The 23234-nt window shown below is 45.4% G+C and overlaps 4 protein-coding genes across 7 annotated transcripts; 3 read left to right on the plus strand and 1 right to left on the minus strand.

The window, feature by feature from the left end:
* Positions 1-1681: 1681 nt before the first annotated feature.
* On the plus strand, positions 1682-8519 carry LOC101763619. The gene is made up of 7 exons (XM_004960960.3): positions 1682-2060; positions 2985-4910; positions 4989-5046; positions 5381-5529; positions 5893-5979; positions 7517-7645; positions 8202-8519. Exons 1-7 carry the CDS (start codon positions 1983-1985, stop codon positions 8283-8285), a joined length of 2511 nt encoding a protein of 836 aa, XP_004961017.1. The 5' UTR covers positions 1682-1982; the 3' UTR covers positions 8286-8519.
* Positions 8520-9429: 910 nt separating this feature from the next.
* Positions 9430-13367, plus strand: LOC101764693 (ATP-dependent Clp protease proteolytic subunit-related protein 1, chloroplastic). Its single transcript, XM_004960963.3, has 9 exons — positions 9430-9714; positions 10725-10840; positions 10943-11167; positions 11267-11371; positions 11479-11541; positions 12361-12472; positions 12566-12627; positions 12734-12916; positions 12997-13367. The coding sequence occupies exons 1-9, from the start codon at positions 9510-9512 to the stop codon at positions 13096-13098; spliced, it is 1173 nt and encodes a 390-aa protein (XP_004961020.1). The 5' UTR covers positions 9430-9509; the 3' UTR covers positions 13099-13367.
* A 186-nt stretch (positions 13368-13553) lies between these two features.
* LOC101764289 (brain acid soluble protein 1) lies at positions 13554-15206 on the minus strand. Its single transcript, XM_004960962.3, has 2 exons — positions 14797-15206; positions 13554-14658 (listed from the first exon to the last, which is right to left on the minus strand). Exons 1-2 carry the CDS (start codon positions 14909-14911, stop codon positions 13724-13726), a joined length of 1050 nt encoding a protein of 349 aa, XP_004961019.1. The 5' UTR covers positions 14912-15206; the 3' UTR covers positions 13554-13723.
* A 3301-nt stretch (positions 15207-18507) lies between these two features.
* On the plus strand, positions 18508-23194 carry LOC101765109 (hypersensitive-induced response protein-like protein 1). Of its 4 annotated transcripts, none has more exons than XM_004960965.4 (5): positions 18508-18625; positions 21297-21524; positions 21949-22069; positions 22231-22419; positions 22546-23194. In XM_004960965.4, exons 2-5 carry the CDS (start codon positions 21336-21338, stop codon positions 22908-22910), a joined length of 864 nt encoding a protein of 287 aa, XP_004961022.1. In that variant the 5' UTR covers positions 18508-18625; positions 21297-21335; the 3' UTR covers positions 22911-23194. The 4 variants fall into 4 exon arrangements, with proteins under 4 accessions (XP_004961022.1, XP_004961023.1, XP_012700243.1 ...); XM_004960966.3 differs by having other exon boundaries at positions 18509-18625; positions 21304-21524; XM_012844789.3 differs by lacking the exon at positions 18508-18625 and adding an exon at positions 19467-19796.
* Positions 23195-23234: the final 40 nt, after the last annotated feature.

The raw sequence follows: 23234 nt of genomic DNA on the forward strand, positions 1-23234 counted from the left end.
AACAATTTAAAAAATTATTAGGCCGAGCTTGCCCTCGTCCAGATTTTTTTCAGGCTGGAAAAATGAGCGCACTATAAAGGCCACAGGCCGAGCTTAGCCCGACAAGCTCAGGCGGGCCGTCAGGCTGGGTCGGGTCAGGCCAAATTTGCTCACCTCTAGTTGCGACTGGCTATGGCAAGCGCGTGCCCACTTGGGCAATAAGAAATTCTATACAGTAAAGCTAGTTAAGCCATTTAACCAACCAAATTCTACCCATATAATGATAAAAAGAAAACAAATAGCGGGGGTCACTCTTTCAACATATTTTTTTGCCAAAAGCCACTAAGAAACAAGGGTTTTATTTAAAAGACACTCTTCAAATATGCTAATTTGCTACAATGATGGCACCCACTATTTTAATAAGTTTAAATGGAAAGGCAAAACAAAAGAATTAGCCTGCACTCCGTTGTTAGGGCACCGTGTTCATCCCCTCCCCTCCCAATCACATCCCCTCACAACATCTCCTCGGCGGCGGTGACGACCCTTTCCGATGGAGATCCAACCTGACATTCAACCCCTCCCCGCAACGGCCCATTCCATGGGGGCTCCCCCTAGCACATGGCTACACTCGTGCATGCTGCGATGTTCGATGGGGCTCCTCCTAGCACGCGCTCAGGGCGATGGAATGGCCTCATCCACCACTCATGGCTTACCTCCGATTCGGTTCCAGGCCTCCAGCACTAGGTCAATTCTCCACCATCTCTTCGCGCTCCGTGAAGTAGAGCACCTTCGACTTCAAGATACTTCTATTGGGATGCTTCATATCATCGTTGTTCCTCAAGGTCGAAGAAGGACGCTCAACAAGATGACGGTGGGGTCTATGGGTGCCTGGCTCATAGCCTATAGAGTACCTTATTGCCGGCCTTGGACGCCATGCCGTAATAAGAGGTAGGCAAAGGGAATATAGTCAATTTAAATTGCTTTTCATATGAATGAAAATAGTGGGTACAATGTTTACCTGTTTGAAAAGTGATTTTCATCTTGTTCTCCTTTTGCAGTGGCTTATGGTAAAATCATATTTAAATTTTAAAGAGTACCCACCAGCCAATTTTGCTATGATAAAATCGTGCGAATTTTTGCAGGTGTACTTGTATCTTCGGGTCTGATTTGGTTGTTCTATGTCCTTGATCCGGTGGCCCATATCGGGTCCCTAGCCGACCTTTGTCGGAGCTTCGCCACCCACATCGTAAACTCTTGTGTATGGTTGGCAACGGGTAAAAATCTGTTAGGCGAGGATATGGGTGCCATTTTGTACTCCCGGATATAGGTGCGAGTTTGAATTTGTGATCGCGAGTAAAAAATTTGCTGGTATAAAAATATCTTACCCGTACCTGCAAACCCGCCTGACATATGGGCCGCCTGCACAACTATATAAATGATTTTCTAGAGTTCCCTTGTCCTCCCCCGGCTCCCCCGGAACCCCGCCGCACAGCCGCACTCCCGACTCCAGGCCGCACTCCGCTGCGGCGCGCAGGCAAGCTCGGCTTCGGCTTGACGCCTCGACCGCTCCCACGCCTCGCGCCGCCTCCCATTTCCCCGCCGGCCACCGCTCCGCCCGCCCACCTCCCCACCGCCACCTGGTCCGCCGCCCGCCGCCCGCTCCGGCGGCCGCCGCCGCCGAGGCCGCTCCGCCTCTCCGCCGGGCGCCGCCCCCTCCGCCGCCCGCCACGGCGCCTCCTCCTCCTCCGCCGCCCTCCGCCACCCCCCGTCGCGTGTGACGGGTGCGGGTTCAATTTCTTACCCGTGACGGGTCGCGGGCGCGGGTGCGGGCACAGGGTTTGCCTCGCGGGTGCGGGTTTGCAAACCCTCTACCCGTGGGTAATGCGCCCGTTGCCATCTATAGTCACCTTTCTCAACTAAACCCTAAACCGCACACGTTCCCAACTCCGGCCCCCTTCCCCCGCTAGGTCACCCTCCCCCGAAGCGGCGGCGGCGGCGCCGACATGGGCGCCCTATCAGCGTCGACTTCGTCGGTGAACTGGCTAGTCGAGGACGACATCCTCCTCAAGAACGCTGTCGAGGTACCCCCCGCCCCCACACCTTGTACCCCCAATCTCAATTTTCGGACTCCATAATGTTCGTCTCGAGGCGTCAATGGAGCGTCCGATGTTGTTCTTGGGTTATCGCTGCTGGAACGCATCGCATGCCGAGGGATTCGTGTTTACCGGGTAGTTAGAATGTTCCTCTTCATACACAGAAAAAAGAACTTAAATTGTCCCCACTTCGTTAAATTACTTATCTATAATCTGATTGGAATGAGGTCCCCTGGCGGTTTTTGCAATTTATTTCCCCCCGGGGTCCTCCGGTCCTGAACTTTGTTGTGCATTTCTCAGTTAAGAGGAATTCTGATTCTGGTAATTCTATTCTACTCGTACCCTGGTAATCAGAATCTTGAAAATGACGAAAGTTTTGTTTTCTTAGAAATCCCCCTGGGTGGTCTTTCTGTATGATTCCCTAAACTTACTTGGGCATCTAACTATGGTTGATTGAACCTTTGTCAGAATTTGTGTTTTCGATACTGTTTGCCACTTGAAAAATAATTGGACACTGATGTTAGCAGCCAACACTCTGAGTTTTCTTAAGCCTTAGGTCAATGTTTGGCATTGCGTAGGAGTGAATCAACAGCTTAATCTAATCAAAATGGTTGCTTTCCTAATTCATACATCATGTTGTCTCAAACAGTCAAACTTTCACTTATTTGCCTTGCAGCTATATTTTATTCTAAGCAAATTTTCCCTCAAAATATATTCTGAGCAATTCTTGTTGTTTTATCTTTAGTAGCATACTGACTTTGTAATCCTAATAACTGGGCTTGTGATTCTGTGAAGCCGATTCTGTATACCAAACCTCAGTGTAGAAAGCTTCTCCAACAGTTGGATCTACATGACTTTACTGCTAATGCTCTATTTTGTGCAAGTCCTAACTGGTCTTTGTGATACTTGCAGACTGGTGCCTCATTGGAGTCCTTAGCAAAAGGAGCTGTATGTTTTTCCCGTAAATTCACACTTCAAGAAATACAGGATCGTTGGAATTCATTGCTATATGACCCAGAGGTCTCAACACAAGCTTCTTCCCGGATGGCTGAGTATGAAAATGAACTCTCCACATCTGACCCAGCCAAGGCACATAAACTTTTCAATTCAAAAGCAAAGGATTTTTCATTTCAGAAACGGAAAATTGACAGTGTGAAGAACCTATATTATGCAATGAGAAAGAGAGTATGCAACGATCCATGCTACACTGCAGACCTTGGATTTCTTGTTGCCCCCTGTTCATGCATAGCAAATGGTAGTGAGTGTGTCTGTGGAGGCCTACCTAATAATATTGAGCCAGGGCTGAGTTCAGTGAGCCGCAATGGGCAAGTCGGTGCAAGTTACAATGGTGGACATACATATCCTGGAATGAATGGGCATTCTTTTCACACAAAGCATGCTGAGAGCATGGTAAGAGACGGGGATGACACCAATAACATTGCGTATGGCTACTCAGATGTAGGTCAGATGTATGAACATCATGCCTACACTGCCAATAATCATGGGAGTGGTGACAGGAATAATGTTTCTCTAAAGAGTATCACGGATTTTCAGGATTCTATGCAGTTCCAGCAATTGGACAGCAATCAATGTGGTAATGGAGTGGTAGACTCCAAGGCATTGGTGATCCCTAACCATTTCAGTGGAAATGTGCAGGAACCTATCCCACTCCAAGTGATTGGTCAACCTGAGGGTCCTGAGGCACCTGGTGGTGCAATTTGGAGCGGGGTTCAGCGAAGAGGCACGCTCACTCTTGCTGATGATAAGAATGTAAAGTTAGAAAACAGGGACCCTCACCCATTTGAAGCAAATTTAGATGGTGGGATTTGCACGTCTGGTTTAGAACACGAGGCAGATTTCATGGACTTCCCATTTTTCAGTAATAGTGAAGAATTTGATATCCTGAATGGTGAAAACTTTTTGAATTCTCCGAGCGAGGGAAACCAGGAGGATTTAGATGATTCTGCCTTCAAAGTTGTTCCTGGGGTTAGATCAACCATGCAAAGTCTGGCGCATTCCAATGAAGCCAATACGTCATGTGATCAAATAGATCCTGGCCATGTGGAAAGTAATGTAGACGTTTCTGGTATAATGTTGGCTCCTACTTCATTAGTGGTGCCATGTCCTGGCGTGTATGTTGAGTGCAAATTGAACACAGAAGATCCTGAAATCCCTTGCAATGATGATGTTGCTACACCTCCTGAGTATCCTCTTGAATGCTGTACCTTGGGCCAGAAATCGGAGAACACTATCTATCCAGTCTCCCCTGCAACCAGCCCTGCATCGAATGCTGAACATTCCAAAGCAAATGACTTGGCCCTAATAAAGGTGGAGGATATGGCAAATGCCCAACCTTTACAAACAGTGAAGATTGGCCCATCCACTTCAGAACAAAAAGAAGATTCAGTGGCACATGATAAAGGTGGTGTCCTAGGAGCTAAGCCGTTAGAAGGTCCTTCAACAACTGGAGGCCTTTTGACTACTGCTAATATTGTCACAAATGATGCAAACACATGCATGCTAGCTCTGCCCTCGTTCAGCGCTGCTGGATTTGGTGAAGGATCTCCTTGTAGTTTAGGACAACACGAGAGTTTTAATAACTCTCATGGTTTGACTGTACAAAATTCAGTTCAAGCTCCTGATCAGATGCAACACAACTCATTTGATGGTCAACCAGAATTAGGTGATGAGGCTGCTCTACAGAACTGTATGCCATCAAATGCACTATCGGATTTGGGTATTCAAGACCCTATTTCAACAGTGCCAACACCAGCTCAAGCAGAAGAATGCCCTGACAATGAAAACGATGTTCCAAATTACTATGATATAGAAGCTTTGGTAACTATCTTTTAGCCCAGCTACTAGGATCTCTTTACCATGACATTGCTGACTAGTCATGTACCGTGTTCATTGCAGATTCTTGACCAAGATCTCATCCCGTGGGATCAGGACTCTGATTTGATGCATCCTGAAGGTAAATGTGTATGCGTTACACAATTTGCTTGCTGTTCAAGATACTGTATAGAGATGCTCACTTTTTTTGTTTTTAGTTAGCATCGGTGTTCTGTGATGACAGACTTGGCTTAAGAAGTATTGTGCTGTTGAGTCTAGAGTCATTAAAGGCAAGATTATCCATGTACATGCAATTGGTTGACTCTAAACATATGAAGAATTAATAATCTAGGTGAAATCACTGCGAACTGTACCGCTAATTGTCTTCTTAGGATATGTAGCCGGTATGTCGTAAAAACTGTGCACAATGGAACAGAATATGTTCTTATTTTCTTCTTTTTTGTTGATATTTTCAGTTACCAGATTTCATCACCCGGAAAGCAGGAAGGCATTGATAAGATTAGAACAGGGTGCTCGCTCTTATATGAACAGAGCTATCATGTCACATGGTGCCTTTGCAGTTATCTATGGATTGCACTTGAAATACTACATAAAGGATCCTGAGGTCAGCATCGTTTTTAGCTAAATCGGTTATAGGATGTGAGGGGGGATAACTAAGTGTACAATTTTCATATCTATATCTTGTGGTGGACAGTTTCAGTGGTATCACATTAACATCCAGTCACTCAGAGATACAGATGCATATGATTTTGGTTTCTAGAACTTGAGATATATCTGTCAATTTCTGAACAACACAAGGGTCACCATTTTGTTTCCATTTTGGAATTTTGTATTCTGATCCAAGAGTGATCCTGATTAGGAGCCGTGAGATTCAACTGTCTTGCTTTTGTGCATTTCTGTAGTATGCAGTGAATATTTGTGTAATATCTTGCTACCATCTTCTAATTTTTTTTCTTTGCTCATGCAGGTTACTCTTGGAAGAGAGACAGAAGATGTTAAAGTTGACATTGATTTGGGAAAAGAAGGGAGGGCAAATAAAATATCTCGCCGACAGGTAATTCCTTGAACGTTTCATTGTGCGTTAAGAAATGTCACTTATATTTCCTTATGAAATGGCTAATGCTCAATTATAGTGAACTTAACTGCATTAATGTTTTTTAAAAGATGACAAACATATATGCCCTGTAGTATGAGAGGTTAAATTTATTATCTCTTGTTTTTCACTTGCACACATTGTTTGCATTGTCCTAACTGTGCTGTGTTGAAGGCAAAAGATTATTTTAGTACCTCAGGTGGGTCTTTATCTGATCTGCAGCCACAGTTGGCTATGCCACCTTCATGGCTTTGATAGATGTGGTACTACTACATGTGTCCTGTTGTTGCTCCGATGCTTTCCAAGCGCATTTTAGCATGCAGGCTGTTACGTTTGCTTTGAATTAGCAAGCCAATGCTTGCTGGAAATGCTTCCAGTCAATGAGTTGTGTTTCAGCTAGGTTCCATTTTGTTAATATAATGAATTTGTGTTTTGGTTGGGGAATTTGAAGCCTTAACACTGTTGTTTGATGTTTTGAATGCGTACTAGTGTATTTTTTTTCCAGCTGTGTAAATAGACCACAAGTTTGTTTTGGAAATTGGCATGGTTTTAAAGGCGTCGCCTAGGCGATGCCAAGGCGTCCAGGCGCTCAAAGGATTCTGGGCGTCCCCGTCGCCTAGTAAAAAACAGCAAGAGACAGGAAGGGAGGAGGAAGAATTGAAGGGAAATCAAACAAAAAGGCCCAGCAGCTGCCGCAGCTCCATCCCCGCTAGCTCCGGCGCCGGCATCTGATGCAGAACCCACTCCGGTCAGCTGCCGCACGGTCGATCTGAGAGGGCGCAGGCGCACAACTTCGTGGGGGTGCAGAGAAGCGATACTGAGGATGGTTGGAGGAGCTGTGGGCAGCAGGAGTGCAAGGAGAAACAGAGGGAGAGGGGGAAGTGAGCGGCAGCGCAAGGAGAAAGAGGGAGAGGGAGAAGCGAGCGGCGGCGGCGCGTCGCCGACCAAACAGGGAAGGGGAGAAGGGTCGGGGAGTCTTATCCACAAGCTAGGGGAGGATTTTATGGGCTGTCTGGTGGGCTGGGCCGGCCTCTTGCATCCCCTTCCCCCTTCCTTCTCCTTTTTTTCTTTTTTCTTTTTCTTTTTCTTCCCCCTTCCTCCTGCTGTCTTGCTGTTTCTCTGATTTATAAGGCGTCACCTTGCTCGCCTTGTTAGCGCCTAGGCGGTTAGAATGTGGTCCAACGCCTTGCCTCGCCTCACCGCCTTAAGAACTATGGAAATTGGAATTACTGAAAGCGTGGCACTGGATGGTCATAATACCATCTGCAATAACTTCTGCATCACATCTTTTGATCATGTCATTCTGAACCATTTTCAAAAGCAATTAATTTTGTGGTGCCCCGTTAGTTTCATCCTGCTTATTGCATTACATACTATTCCCCTTTAGTATGTACACTGCCCTAAAAGATGATAATTCCTTGTTTTACTAATTCAGTTTCTTCAGTACACTTTTCGCACCATTATATTTAATATATGTATGTATTGTTCTGACAATCAGGCTGTTATCAAGATGGATGAAGCTGGGTCTTTTCATATCAAGAACATTGGGAAATGTCCAATCTTTGTTAATAGCAAGGAAATACCAAGCTGCAAACGCATCAACTTAAGCTCTGACTCATTAATTGAGGTACCGATACTTTCTCTTTCTATGATTTTTAATTAAAACCTTCATATGTTCTTTTTTTACATTCTTTGTGTCCTTGATGTCTAGTCTCGGGCTGTGAGTGTATATGCTTCCTACTAATATGAAACTATGGAAGGCAGAGAACCTGCCATGGTCCTAAAAAAATTGAAACCTTCACATTTTAATACATTTGTGACTTGGTGATTTATCAATTGACCTTTTTTTGGTAAGTATTCCGACGCTGTCATAGTAATCTTTATTCAACTGCACACCTGCATAGTAATCCTTATTCAAAAGCTATTTCTATTGATCACTGTATAATTTATAATTTTACTGATAAGACGTAACTATAACTTTACTTCTTGCCATTATGTTATTATGGACTTTATGTAGCATTTAAAAATAGCATGACTCAATGTGGCATTTTATAAGCAGATGTGTAACAATTACTTTTCCTATTAACTGCTGTGCTAGGTTGCTGTCCTTGATTTTGGGGGAAAAAATGTATTTCATTAAGTATCCCATGCCATACTTATTTAGCTTCCGATTTTTGTTGCAGGTAAAGGATATGAGGTTTATTTTCCATGTAAACCAGGATGCTGTGAGACAGTACATCGATCGTGAACTGAAGCCAGAACGCTAATTTCGTTTCGTTTGCACGCTGCGAGTGCATTAACTAGGATAGTAGCAGTAAATGTTGTTCATTTAGGATGTTATCCATGCGACCATGTAAGTTAGTCTCACTTGTGTCCAACCTGGGTCAGTTGTCTGTAAATGGTTGTAGTTTCATGTGTTTTCTGTCGTTCTGCGCTGTTGGACGAGCGAGCACAAATCCTTCGTGTCCTGCACCGTTTCTCGCAGTTTGTGCTTACACTCCCAGGCATAATTTCATTCGGAAACTGGCACCCAAGATTGTGGTTGGTGCCAATAGCCAACCACTGCAACCGTGAAAAGAATCAAAAGAGGGGAAGATTCTTGTGTAGAACAAGAGGTTGCACATGCGCTTGTGCAAGAAACCGTTGGATTATTGCATCAAAATGCCTCTGATTCGGTTCTTGACGGTGGGTTTGCGTGCTGGCCAGATGGGAAGCAATGTGCGTGCCACACAACCCAAAACAAAGCCAGGACTTTTTTTATATTTTTATATTTTTACTTTAATATTTTGCAAATATATAGTTAAACAAAAAAATTGCAAAACTAGACCTTACCACCGGCCCAGGTGGCGTTGGACCGGCGGATGAGCGTTACTGTCGGTCCAGGCGGCGGTAAGGGTACACCCCTCCGCACCATACTTTCAAAAAATCATAACTAATTCATATTAACTCGGATGAAGATAAACTTTATATGAAAATTGTAGATCTCGACGAGATCTACAACTTTGTAGTTAATTGTTTTTTCATTTGATGTCATATTGGTGCTTAAATAATCGACACAAGTTTCAGATCCAAATCTAAAAATTTAGATCTGAAACTTGTGTCGATTATTTGAGCACTAATATGACATCAAATTAAATTTTTTTTTGACAATAGCCTAGTTTTGTAATTTTTTGTTTGAGTATATATTTTTGCAAAATGCTAAAATAAAAAATATAAAAATAAAAAAAGTTCCCTTGAGATGTGTGGGTGGGTGGTGGGCATTTCCTCAGCTGGGTGGGCCTGCCTCCAGTCTTGTGGGCTAGATCAATAGGCCCACTTCGAGCATACGATCCTGGGCTGGCGGTGATTCGCGCAAAAAGAAGTGAGAGGAGAGAAAAAAAATATTTTCCCAATTTACCCCTCCAGTTATCCATCCGACACCGCCGCAGCGGCAGACGGAGTGAAGCCGTCCCTCCCTCCCCCCTTCCGCGCCTCCACACGCTCCCCTTCCCATGGCGCTCGCGCTGCGCTGCCCCGCCGCCACCTCCTCCAGGAGCCCCTTCCTGCCCTCCTCCTCTCCGGTCCCGCCGGCGAGGGTCCCGAGGAGGCCGCCCGCCACCTTCAGGTGCAACTACTACTACGGCGACGGCGGCGGGTTCCGCAAGAACTACGACCACATCCCCAAGCAGTTCCGCGAGGAGAACCTCAAGGATGGACGTGAGTGCTCTCTCGCTTGCAATCACCTCTCCCCACCGTCCGTGATGTCTATTCATAGGATCCTGCTAGGTCATGCCATGCCATGTATGCAGTCAGTGATAACTGATAACCAATACGAGGATTTGCGCTGTTTTTAGGGGAATACGACATTAGGTTGAGGCACCTACAACATGCGCTAGATCATTGTACTGAGCACAACCCAATTATGCTAGCCACTGCTGTTGTTAAATAAAAGATAAATAAAAATGGCATCGAAGAATACTAATGCACCATCTCAACCTATGGTTTACCATGGCATGCTGGTTCGATCCATGATTTTTAAAGAACAAATGCATGGAATGATAGAAAGTGCAATATGCTTTTCTCATTTTAAAAGAACCAGCCAAGTAAGATAGCAACGATACCCGAATGAGCCTGCATGCTAGTGTTTCAAAGATGATATGTTTTTATTAGTGGCTTTAAACTTCCGACTTCTAGTTCAACAAAATAGTGGTATCTATATGTTCATTTGTCTACTGCAAAGTGTTAGATTTCAGAGATTACATTGACTTGAATTTGGAGATGAGGCCAATTTAATGAGCTCGTGATGGTCCATAGTGAATCTCTGTAAAGGTTCCCTGATGTGCAAGGGCAATATGCTACCCTCATTTTAGCTTTTGGCAAATGTATAGCACAAGTTGAATATACCAGATGGTAGTTTAGTTCTTGGGCAAAGGGGCCAAATTTACTAGCCGGTTCAGAAAAAAGAAGATATTTGCACCTTTTTCCATAAAAAAACAACCATGCACCAGAGGCCCTATTTTGTCCTCCGAAACACCCATCGAATGCTTGGAGTAAAGTTTACCAAATTATACATGCTTTACACATGCATGGTTATTGTAGCTGCAACCTTTTAGGGTGAGGTGGTGAGCGGTATTCTAAGTTCTTGGCCTGCTTCCTTATCGTATCGATTAACTCTTTTGTACCAGCTATTTGTTTTTGCACCTTTAAAAGTATTATGTTTCTGGCAGTGATGGATAATTACAAGAATGTTCCTCAATTCCTTTATGGATTAAGTCCTGCTCAGATGGAAATGTTTATGAACGATGATAATCCTTATAATCGGCAATCCCAGAAAGTCACCGAGGTTAGTGATGTTATATAGAGCTATTCTTATTTCTGTTGTTAAGTTCATTCTATAACGTTAATGGAACAGAGTTGGAATGGTTTTTTTCCCTGTGAACTGTAGGAAAGCGTTTCTGCTGCTCGGAGTTACGAGGAATTTGGTATGTACACGTTGTCAGGCATGCATGAGGGCCCTGCAAGTTACAGCATGGGCATGGGCATGGGGGGCAGCATGAGCATGAGCATGGGCATGGGCAGAGGTGGGAGAGGATATAGAAGAATGAGAAGCTCTGCTCCAGATCTGCCTTCATTGTTACTGGACTCTCGAATTATATTTCTTGGAATGCCTGTGAGAGATCAACTTTCTACCTTATTTCACTATTGGTATACTATTTAGAAGGTTTGGATCAACAAATGGTAACATTCTATTTTGTTGTTATATTGGCAGATTGTTCCAGCAGTAACTGAGCTTATTGCTGCTCAATTTCTGTGGCTAGATTATGATGACCGCACAAAACCCATCTATCTATATATAAACTCCACTGGAACTATGGTAAGTAGTTGTTTGAATATTGAAAATAGGAATCATGTGAACCTTCATCTGTTTCCAATGTATCTTATTGGCATTATTATATGACCACACCTTCTGTTCTGTAACAGGACGAAAATAATGAGCTTGTTGCATCTGAAACTGATGCTTATGCAATTGCTGACTTTATCAATGTAAGGCTGTATCTTTTATCACTAGCTGAAAATCCAGCACATTTTTATGCCATCGTTAATGATGCTATTATCATTGCCTTGGGTTCAATCTATTTTTGAATGTATTCTCAAAGAGTTTCTTTGCATACTTGAGTGCATGCAGCCATTGGGATTGTGACTCCAGAATCCAGAGCAATTAGATATGTCACACATCTATGCAAATCTAATGATCTTTTTCTTTTTTTTGCCCAAAATCCGGGAAGCAAGATAAACTGTTGCCACTGGAGATGATGGTTGTTATTCAGAATTTTTAGGTTCTGTTACACATTTTCATTCTGTGGGCACCTGAGTTGACCATTAAAACTGAAGCAACAAAAGGATAAGGATATGGTTGTTTGACCTGGTACACTGAATAGCTGCTTATGAACAATGCTCTTTCATTAATAACCATGTGGGATGAAGTTAAAGTGCCAAAATCAATAAGTATGTGGGAAGGTGACCTTAATTTGAATCACGATCAATTTGGGCATAATTCTTTAGTATACAATTTATGTGATGTGGAGTGACAATTGAAGAAAGCTGGTAGTCACACATTCTTAGTGGATTTATTAACAGACAACATTATGTGTACATGCTATCGGGAGAATGTCTGCAAGGGAACAAATGATGAATACCATATTTTAGTAACACATATCTCCTGTTTTGGGGGACTATGCTGAATAACCTTGGCACATATATTTTATTTGCTTCGAAGCCAAGTAAAACATAAATATATATTCTTTTAAAAGAAAACTAAAACTGCTTACTCTGACTCTGTATATTATTTTGTTGGTTTTGCAGCGAAGCAAATCCAAGGTTTACACAATCAATCTTAGCATGGCCTATGGTCAGGCTGCAATGCTTCTTTCCCTTGGTTTCAAGGGCAAAAGAGGAGTGCTGCCAAATTCAATCAGTATGTTACATTTTCTAAGCTTCCTTGCTCCTTTTTCAATCTCATATGTGCATGCATATATATTGGTCCTAAATGTTCACCGTGAAAATGCAGCTAAATTGCACCTCCCTAAGGTCCACAAATCTGGTGGAGCCGCCATTGATATGTGGATTAAGGTCAGGCTCAACTTTATATCTCCAAAATCTCAACATCCGATTCTCAGTTATGCCTATGCCTGTACCATCGTCAACTACCACACTGAATATTTAATTTTGCATTCAGGCAAAAGAGTTGGATACAAACACAGATTACTACCTCGATCTATTGTCAAAGGGAGTCGGTAAACCAAAGGAAGAGCTCGCCGAATTCCTTAAGGGCCCAAGGTACTTCCGTGCACAAGAGGCCATCGATTATGGACTTGCTGATACAATCTTGCACTCATTGGATGGTTCTTTCAAGCCAAAGGTATCTTTCTATCCCCTTTCACCTTTGGTTTCCAATTTCTATAGGTAGCTCTCTGCTGATTTTTTCTTCTTGTGGATTAGGATCTGACTGCGCAGCTGGCCAAAGCACAGGCGATGCGGCAATCAGGTAAGCGTGCAGCAGCTGGAGCTGGGAGATGGTCAACTCCAACTGCACCCCGGTAGATTAGGTTAAGTTTCATCAGGACGGTATGCTCGTCTTGATGATAGTGTGGTTCTGCTATACAAAGAAGCCAGCCTCTTGTATACATGCAAATAATCATTTCCATGGGGCTCGGAATTAGATGCTGGATAGTGAAATTATCTAAACTGTAGCATAAGTTGTGATGTGTGTCATGTACGTGTAATTTTGGTTACACTCAGCCCACAGCTATTGTATCCCGATAGATTTCATTCCACCAGTGGAAATGATAGCCTATGTGAATTACAACCAAGCATCCAGTTCAGCAGATGGCCTGGACTATTGCTGATCAGTGGTTCTCTTTTCATGTGCGCTTTTCTTTTGGCGATTACGAGCGACCAAATCCTTCACTGATGGACCATGGCCATTTTAGCTTGTTTCACTGATGTACCGATGCATCAAATCCTTCTCTCGAAGAATATCTAAGGAATTTACAGAATATTTTGGAACTTGGAGCTTGATGTAATACATGAATGAATGCTGTACATTCAATTTTGCTTCTGCTTCTGTCAATCGGCTGCAGAAGTTTAAATATCAGTTTTGTATGCGTATGTATCCACGGGAAATATACATGCGTGAGATGCTAGGTACATGAGTCTCCGTGATGAGTTAGTTCCTGGAGAAGAGCCTGCTGGCGAAGAGGCCGAGGGAGAAGGCGGCGACGGCCGCGGCGATCACCTCCTTGTTCTTCTTGACCGTCTCCAACAAGCCCTCCGCCCACTCCGAGCCGGCGAGCCCCTCCAGCTCCTCCTGGACGCGCTCCCTGAGGCCACGGCGCGTCCTCTGGCGCTCCGCTTCCTCTGCCGCGACCGCAGCCTTCTCTTCCTCGGCGCGCCGCTTCGCCGTCACCGCCGCCAGGCTCTCCGGATCAACCGCCTTCTTCCTCTCGGCGTCAGCCTGCGGTGGCGTAGGCGTGGCCTGCTTCTTGTCGGCCGCTGGTGCGGCGGCCTCGGCCGTGGCCTGCTTCTTGTCGGCCGCTGGTGCGGCGGCCTCGGCCGTGGCCTGCTTCTTGTCGGCCGCTGGTGCGGCGACCTCGGCCGTGGGCTTGGGCTTGGCTTCCTCCTTGCTCACGGTTGCCGGTGGCGCCGGCGCCGGCGGCCTGCGCAGCTCTGGCTCTGGCTTGCCTCTCTTGGCGTCCACCGGCTGCTCAGGAGCAGGAGGTTTCTTGGTAATGGTGGCGTCCTCCTTGGGCTTGGCATCGTCCTTTGGCTTCTTGGCGGCGGTCACCTCCGCCGCTTCCTTGTGCTCCGCCGCCTGCGGCTTCTTGGCCTCGTGTTCCTTGGGCTCGCCTTGCTCCTGCGGCGGCGGCGCCGCCTTGGTGGCGTCCTCCTTGGGCTTGGCGTCCTCGACGACCTTCTTGGGCACGGTGAGCGTCAGGACGCCAGTGTCGAAGCGGCCGGTGATGCCGTCGAGGTTGGAGGCTTCGGGCAGCTGGAAGATCTTTTTGAAGCTGGATTGCTTGCCGCCGCCGACGGCGCGCTGGCCGCGGACGGTGAGGCGGCCGGTGCCGTCGACTTGCACCCTGAAATCTTCTTTCCTGAAGCCTTTTTACAAACCAAAGCAAACAGAAATGCAGGCGGTCATGCATCATGCGCATGCTCATGGGAATGGAAGCGGATGGTTAACGACGGGATTGAAGAGGATGCACGTGACGTGCTGGGTAGATTAGTGCGCGTGCCTACCTGAGAGGTGAAGGCGGAGGATGAAGCTGGTGGCGCTCTCCTGCCACTCGTACTTGGGGTCGAATTCCTGCTCAGCTGGCTGCTGTGTCTTGGTTCCTTGCCTGCCGGTCGCCATGGATTCAGCTCGATTCGACGATCAGCTGCAGTGAGCTAACGAAGGATCTGATCGGGCCAGTGACGTGGTCGTAGCTCAAGATCAGCAAGGGTTGGAGCAGGCTAGTGCTTTGCTGGCTAAGTGCCTCGATGTTTGCGATCGATCATCAGTAGCACGTATATATATATACACATATAACGCAATAGATGCCAGGATTGTTATTCCAAACTTTGCTTGAGGGCCTACCTGACTGACTGAAGAAGAAGAAGAATGAAGAAAAATTTATGAATTATTTCCGATGGAATTCTCCGTCGAGAGAGGCTAACCAGGGGAGGAGGAATCCTAAATCCTTTGGAGGAGCCAGGAAAGGTTAGGAATCTCTCACCAATGTCCCAGCCTGTTGACTACTGAACAACATCAGCAAGAGCGTGGCAAAGCAGCAATAAGTTGCTTAACCGGGAGGGAGGAGAAAGGAGATGGATGGTGTGTTGCCGGCGCGGCGCGGCGCGTGCGATTTGATACGATGCCATGGAATGGAAGGGATCCATGAGAAGCCAGCCACCACCTGAGGCTGCTGCTGAGGAGAAGGGGATGCTTCTTCCTCTCCTTGCTGCCTCCTCATCTCAAGCAAGTTAACTCCACCGGCCAGGCGCCCAGGCCACCGGTTTCACACACACGAACTTTTTATATTTTTATATTTTTTATTTTAGCATTTTGTAAAAATATATAGTCGGATGAAAATTGCAAAACTAACCTATTGTCGCCGCTTGGGCCGGCAGTACCCTTCGCACCACACTTTCAAAAAATCATAACTAATTCATATTAACTCGGATGGAGATAAACTTTATATGAAACCTGTAGATCTCGACGAGATCTACAACTTTGTAGTTACAACTTTTTTCATTTAATGTCATATTGGTGCTTAAATAATCGACACAAGTTTCAGATCTAAAATTCAAATGAAAACTTATGTCAATTATTTCAGCAATTAAATGGCTTCAAATGAAAACAGTTTGAACTGTAAATCTCGTCGAGGGCTATAATTTTCATATAAAGCTTATTTCTATCTGAGCTCGTATGAGTTAGTTATCATTTTTTGGAAGTGTGCTGCCCAATTTTAGATCTAAAAATTGAATTTTAGATCTGAAACTTGTATCGATTATTTGAGCAACAAGTTTATCTCCATCCAAATTAATATGAGTTAGTTATAATTTTTTAAAAGTGTAGTGCGGAGGGGTGTACCCCTTTCGTCGGCTGGGCCGGCGGTAACACCCTTCCGCCGACCCTACCGCCGGGCCGGCGGTAAGGTCCTTCCGCCGATCCAGCGGCGACAATAGCCTAGTTTTGCAATTTTTTCATCCGACTATATATTTTTTGCAAAATGCTAAAATAAAAAATATAAAAATATAAAAAGTTCCACACACACGGCAAATGGGTAAGCGGCTGCATCACTTTTGGGCCGGCTCGGGGCCTGTGGATTTCCAAGCCACGTGTATTGGCCCGTCATCGCCGGCGAACTGCACGTGGGCCGACTCGCTGTTCTTGGGCCGCACCTTTATTATTATTACCTTGGGCCTTTCGGGTGGGCTACAACTAAGAATATCTTTATCCTCTCTCTCTCTATCTCTCTTCGTCGAAAATATAAAAGAAAGAAAGAAAGCAAAACGAGGGTAGGCAAATAAAAGCATCAGTTGGTGGCACATGCTATGCTATAGTGGGGCGAATCCCATCTCTTGTTTGTGCTGCTGCTGCCCAAGGAAACGAAGCAACGACGTGTGGATCGTAGCGCATGCGCAGTCGGTCAAGCTGAAGCGGTGAGCCAGTGACGAACCGGGTGTGGAGACGACGACACGATGCAACACACGCCACTTGGAGTCAGCTGAGCTAACCGGTAGTAGGATGGGACAACGGAACGTGCGGTTCAATGCAATGCTATGAACGGGTGTCGCTACTCGCTAGGCCACAGTGGCTTCCTGGCAAAAGCAAGGAAGAAACCGTCTTTTGGCTGGCTTGGCCGGAGAGAGAGAAACCAAGCCGTGGGAAACCAAGACCTGCAATCCAAGCTTCCAATACGGTGTGCCGCTTCTCTCCCGGTATCGATCGTATCTGGTTGGTTGGAAATATCTTTTCTGAATCTCCAAAACTACTTTCAAAAAAAGAATCTCCCCCAAAACCCCAAGTCCCAACGGCACTGCTCTGCTCTGTTCTGCGGGTAAAGGAAAGGGAAGAGAAGGGGAAGAAGGCCTGGTGGAGGTGGTGGTGGGCCCAAAAGCAATATCTCAGCGCCGGGCGTGGGTCCCACTCCAGTCGTCAACCAGTCAACAAAGGAGAAAGTCCTGCAGCTCCTCAGCGACCACGAAGGGGCCCACCTCGGCAGCAGCTGTTCTTATCCCGACCCCAGCCCAAAGAAGAAGAGGGGAAGCTGCAGTGCGCCTGTGCTCCAACCTGCAATGAGGCAAAAACCCTCCCAGCCGAATTACCTGGCGGAAAAACCTTAGGGTGTTTGGTTCGAGGGTTGAAGGGGTTGGAACGGGTTAAATCAAGTTAAGGAGGTGTTTGGTTGGAGGGGAACCCAGTTAAAGGAATATTCTCTTTAGATGCGGGTTTGGATGCATCCGGCCAAAACGAGTGGACGCATTTAACCCACACGCACGACGTCTCCCACTATTTCGTCCAAGAGGAGGAGGAGGCGCGAGGGGCGCGGGCCTCCGACACGGCATGAGGCGGCTGGTGTAGGCCGGCGGGGAGGAGGGCGGCGACTGGCGTCAGGGAGAAGGGAGGGGCGGGCGGTGCAAATAGAGAGGGAGACTGCGGGTGGGAGCGGCGGGAAGGATGGCGGTCGAGAGCGTCGGCCCGGGGTGCTCCGCCATCTGCCCAGGGAAGCTTCGCTGCGCTAGGCCAGGGAGCTGCGCCGCCGGCCAGGGAGCTCCGCCGTCGGCTTGGGGAGCTCCGCCGCTGATCTTGAGAGTTGCTCCGGTGTGGGTAGGAGTCTCGGTGTGGGGGAGAATATAAGGTGGGGTAAAAGAAAAAAATTAAAATGTTAGGTGGATGACATGTGGGATCTAATGGATGACAGGTGGGTCCACCAACAGATGTAGCTAACGGTGTTAAAATTGCATCCATCCCGACCTTCTCAACCCCTCCAATCCAACAAAAAACTGGAATGGATCCATCCCTCTTATCAAAACACGAGATGGGTTGAACCCAACCCATAAAAGTGGAATAAACCCAACCCATTCCACGTGATCCCAAAACAAAACACACGCCAACAGTACTACTGCTGGGATTTAGACGGTGTTTGGGTATCAGGTGGACGTGTCACATCGGATGTTTGGATCGGATGTTTGGATGCTAATTAGGAGGACCTAATTATAAAACTATTTCATAATTGTAGAACCTCTGAGTTAATTCGCGAGACGAATCTATTAAGACTAATTAATCTATCATTAGCAAATGATTACTGTAGTACCACACTATTAAATCATGGACTAGGTTTAATAGATTGGTCTCATGAATTAGAATTAGTTTGTAATTCGACTATTCCGATGTGACAGTTACTTAGTAGTACCTAGAAGCCAAACAGGTCAAGAATCATGTTGAAGTGTCCCCACTGGACAGTGGACACTGGACTGGACGGACTATATATCAAACCAGTTCAAGGCGAGGCAGTCTGCTCACAAGCCTCTGCTCCTCCGTCGTCTTCCTCGCCTCTTCTCCGACCGTTCGAAGCCCAGGGTAAAGGCCTCTCTGCTGTACCAACGCCTTTCCTTCTCTTCCTCTGGATCTTGGGGTTGGGGTTTACTAGTTGCTACTAAGCTCGCACTGCAGTTCAATTCAGCTGAACCCACACTGCAATTCTTTTCTGGTTCTTGTTTTCGTTGCTCTGATTAATCGGTTCTCCTGGTACTTGTTAGCGACTTCACCTCGTTAGGGTATGTATGATTTGTATGTATCAGCTGTGTGCCTCTCGCCTCTCATGCCAGCCTTCCTCTGCTCGGCGTTGTCTTCTTCCCCTCTCCCTCACTTCTCCGCCCTAAAAGCCCTAAAAAGATCTTTTTTTTTTGTCTTCTCCATTGATGTTGATTGATCCTATCTTCTTGTGCTAGTATTATTATTGTCTTTACCCTTTTCTTTTCTTGTTAATTTTGGCCTAGAATGCCCTAGCTACTCTGCTGCTTCACACCAACCTTCTCCACAGACTGTTCTTTTTTGTTGTTTGCTGCGACGACTCCAAAGTCTACTGCGCACCTCAATCCTTATCTGCTGCAATTTCCTCCTAATTATGGAGTACTACTTTTTTTTAGATAAAGAATTATGGAGTACTAGTAGACGCAATCGACAACAAGCTCGTTGTTTCTGCCTTTATGATTACGACACCAACCAATCATGCGTTGTTTTTTTTCTTTTGGTAGCTGACAGATGTGTAGGCGCCTGCAATTTCGCCCCACATATCTTTCACCAAGCTGGAGCGTAGCACCGGATTTTCCTTGGTAGTACATACTGAAACTTCCAAGGTTTTTGTGTGGTACAATCGCTTGCCATGAGTCTTCGGATATTTGTCAACGTCTAAGCTGATCATTTCGTACGCTATTCCATGTCAATTTATAATTATTAAAGCGACATGTTATACTGGCAAGGTTGCTCAAATTGTGTAATTGGAGATTAGTCAACCTCCTAGATGATGTAGACCCGCCCAAACTGGTTTCTTTTTTTATGCTGTAATCCATCGTGGAGACAGGTAATATGGTGATGATTGAACAGGCTCTACTGCCAACATGCTACTATTTAAGGTGCACAAATGCAGAGGACAGATACTTTGCCTGCCTTACAGACAATACCACCCTGTCATTTAGCCTTGTCCTGATGCCAGCTGGATCTTCTCTCTTGCTCTGCCGTTTCAACTAGGGCAAGTTCTGTTCTTGCATTCTTCCATTGTTGCTTCAACCTTGTTTTGAAGAACTAATTCACTATCTATTTGTTTCTATATGCTGTGATTTAGTGAATCTTTTAAGTGGCTTTAGTTACCTTGGGCTGGCCACATAGTTTTTGCTTTTAGAAACCTCCTTGTCTGTTCATCTCTTGTTTGTGAATTTAGTGTATAGCCTCTGATGCTCTGTAATGTTTACAAGCCATTTAAATTCTCTTGCTTTTGCAACAAGATCTTGGTTCCTGAAAACAAAAATACCACCTAATGAGATGGAACCGTTAGGTGCTTTGCACACATCACTTAGTGCTGACAGAACCAGAATACAACGTCGGCGAGCATGTATTCTAGAGTAAACTTTGAGTTTATGGAAATGATTAGGTGTTTGTTAAGGTGTAGTTATTTTATGTTTTTCAGTAATCGTGGTAATGATGCAACTTCATTTTTGAGGAAAAGTCATGATACGACTTTGGAAGCTCAATTTTAGATGTTGCTTTCTACTTTACTTTGAGAAAAGGGATGCTTGTTCCCTGAATGATATGCCTAAGGAGAAAACTTGTATTGAAGCATTTTTTCTTGCTTAGGTGACGAGTAATATTCTCAGCACCAATTTGCCTTATGATGTATGAAACATTCAGGTGGCAATTCTCTTTGTTCTATATGTTGTAGTGAACCTTATAAGTGGTCTTAGTTCCCTTGGGCTGACCACAGAGTTTTTCTTTGAAAAAAAAAACCCGATCTGTTTATTCTTGTTTTTTCCATTAAGCGTATAGCCTCTGAGGTTCTGTAATGCAAGTTCTGTTGTTGCACTCTTAAATTCTTTATTCTGCTTTAACTTAAGAATTAGTTTAGGATTTGCTTCTCTTTGTTCTATATGCTGTAGCTAGTCTTGTGAGTTCTCTTAGCTATGTCTAACTATCCTATTTCTTAGTTTTTACATATAGAAGCACCGGTACCTGTTAATCCTTGTTTGTGAATTAAGGATAAAACCTCTGAAGTTCTGTAATTTTTACAAGTGATTTAAAGTCTCTTGCTTTGCAACAAGGTTTTGGTTCCTGAAAATAAAATTACAGCTTCCTGGAGATGAATTGTTAAACACTAAGTTGCCCATCACTTAGTGCTGAAAAAAACAAGGTTCAACATCAATGTGCTTGAATTCTAGAGTCAAAATGGATTTTATAAATCTTTGGTGTTAGTTGAGGTAAGAGTATTTTACGTTTCCTAGTAACCATGGCCATGATACCAATTTTGTCTTTTTAGGGAAATTCATAAAAGACCTTTGTAAGCACAAGTTTAGATGGTGCTTTCTGCTTTACCTCAAGGAAAGGGATGCTTGTTCACTGAATGATGGCTTAAGGAGGAAATCTTAATTGAAGTGTTTTTCCCTGCTTAGTTGCCATTGGCAATAGTTGATCTCATTGCTGTGCTTATTCACACCATTCTCAGTTCCTAACTACTGATTTGGCTTTATGATGCATGAAGCATTCAGTTACCAGCAGAAGTGATCCGTGGACTGCAGCTATGGGCAACTTGTGCTGCTGTGTTCAAGTTGATCAGTCGACCGTGGCCATCAGGGAGCAGTTTGGCAAGTTTGACAGCGTGCTTGAGCCAGGGTGCCACTGCATGCCCTGGTTCATCGGGAAGCGTGTAGCTGGTCATCTCACGCTCAGGCTGCAGCAACTGGATGTGCGCTGTGAGACCAAGACTAAGGTGCGCCCTAAACACTGTCAAGATAAATGGATGCATAGCTGCTTTATTTTCACTTCTCTTGAATATAGTGGGATGGCTATCATTTTTTTCCAACACAAGTTCCAAAGCATCAGTGGTGATTGTCTTGTTTTTTCTGGGTTATAAAGCTTGGGAAAAATATCAAAGTAGCATAAGACAAACACTCTGGCAGGTACTGAAAGCTCGTATTATGTTGATATGATAAGTTCCTTCAGTTTCTAGATCATATGCGCATTAACCAGCTTGGAGAATACACCTCTAAAATGATTACTGCATATGCAGAAGCTTTTCTATGTAAATTTATTTGGGAATCTAGTTTAGTGACTGAAAGTTGATATTGTGTTTGTGTTAATACCTCTGCCATTATGTTGATACCTCTAAGGCTCTAACACCTGAAGTTGTGCAGGACAATGTCTTTGTGAACGTCGTGGCATCTATTCAGTACCGCGCTCTGGCTGGCAAAGCAAGCGATGCGTTCTACAAACTGAGCAACACAAGGTCCCAGATCCAAGCTTACGTCTTTGACGGTATGAATTCTCAGAACAACTGAAGATTTATCATATCAGAGACCATCTTGTCTCTACGGATGTGCTGTTTTCTTTTTCTGTTGGTTGTTTCCTGAGAGTATATTAGTTGCTATGAATATCTCATTACTCATGTAATGTCTGTCTGTTGTTGCTGTCAACAGTTATCAGAGCAAGTGTCCCCAAGCTCATCCTAGACGACGCTTTCGAGCAGAAGGATGAGATCGCAAAGGCTGTGGAGGAGGAGCTCGAGAAAGCCATGTCAGCTTACGGCTTTGAGATCGTGCAGACTCTGATCGTGGACATCGAGCCAGACGAGCACGTGAAGCGCGCAATGAACGAGATCAACGCAGGTCTGTTGCTAGATAGCTAGAAGCTGTTGACATATGATCAGCTTTGCTATCTGTCATACTCATACAGTGACACTGACCGATTGACACTGCTTGTGGCTTGCTGTTGTTTGGCCCTGAATTCGGCAGCGGCGAGGCTGAGGGTGGCCGCGAACGAGAAGGCTGAGGCTGAGAAGATCGTGCAGATCAAGCGCGCGGAGGGGGAGGCGGAGGCCAAGTACCTGTCCGGGCTGGGCATCGCCCGGCAGCGGCAGGCGATCGTGGACGGGCTGCGTGACAGCGTGCTGGGCTTCTCCGTCAACGTGCCGGGCACCACCGCCAAGGACGTGATGGACATGGTGCTCATCACCCAGTACTTCGACACCATGAAGGAGATCGGCGCGTCGTCCAAGGCCTCATCGGTGTTCATCCCGCACGGCCCCGGCGCGGTGCGCGACATCGCCACGCAGATCCGCGACGGCCTCCTGCAGGGCTCCGCCGTCTCCCACCACTAGTTCGCTGGTGCTGGAGCAGCGTGGTGGGCGTGGATCCATTCAGTCACAAGGAAGGAGCTTGCTAGCTATACCATTTATGCTTGCCACTGTCAGTCAGGGTCAGTGTGGTGCCTGTCTATATTGCTCATGTGTGTTATCTGGAGTGATCTCAGCGTGGAACCGTATATAATGGCTCTCGAGTGTTACCTGCTACTGCTAGAATGCTTGGGGATCGACAAACTTATCTAACCTTTTAGAGAAGTGGCAAGATAAATATAATGCAGCATGAGTTTGCAGTATGTCTACTCTGTTTGTCATGCGTGAAGCTCTGAATTCAGTTTCAGT

This window comes from Setaria italica, chromosome III (genome assembly GCF_000263155.2).
Source record: "Setaria italica strain Yugu1 chromosome III, Setaria_italica_v2.0, whole genome shotgun sequence".
Lineage (NCBI taxonomy): Eukaryota > Viridiplantae > Streptophyta > Magnoliopsida > Poales > Poaceae > Setaria > Setaria italica.

Coding starts and splice junctions, on each gene's coding strand:
- LOC101763619 (XM_004960960.3), top strand. CDS start 1,983: ATGGGCGCCCTATCAGCGTCGACTTCGTCGGTGAACTGGCTAGTCGAG. Junction 2,061..2,984: donor TCCTCAAGAACGCTGTCGAG/GTACCCCCCGCC, acceptor TGATACTTGCAG/ACTGGTGCCTCATTGGAGTC. Junction 7,646..8,201: donor GCTCTGACTCATTAATTGAG/GTACCGATACTT, acceptor TTTTTGTTGCAG/GTAAAGGATATGAGGTTTAT.
- LOC101764693 (XM_004960963.3), top strand. CDS start 9,510: ATGGCGCTCGCGCTGCGCTGCCCCGCCGCCACCTCCTCCAGGAGCCCC. Junction 9,715..10,724: donor GGAGAACCTCAAGGATGGAC/GTGAGTGCTCTC, acceptor TGTTTCTGGCAG/TGATGGATAATTACAAGAAT. Junction 12,473..12,565: donor AGTGCTGCCAAATTCAATCA/GTATGTTACATT, acceptor GTGAAAATGCAG/CTAAATTGCACCTCCCTAAG.
- LOC101765109 (XM_004960965.4), top strand. CDS start 21,336: ATGGGCAACTTGTGCTGCTGTGTTCAAGTTGATCAGTCGACCGTGGCC. Junction 21,525..21,948: donor GCTGTGAGACCAAGACTAAG/GTGCGCCCTAAA, acceptor GAAGTTGTGCAG/GACAATGTCTTTGTGAACGT. Junction 22,070..22,230: donor CCAAGCTTACGTCTTTGACG/GTATGAATTCTC, acceptor TGCTGTCAACAG/TTATCAGAGCAAGTGTCCCC.
- LOC101764289 (XM_004960962.3), bottom strand. CDS start 14,911: ATGGCGACCGGCAGGCAAGGAACCAAGACACAGCAGCCAGCTGAGCAG. Junction 14,659..14,796: donor CCTCCGCCTTCACCTCTCAG/GTAGGCACGCGC, acceptor GTTTGTAAAAAG/GCTTCAGGAAAGAAGATTTC.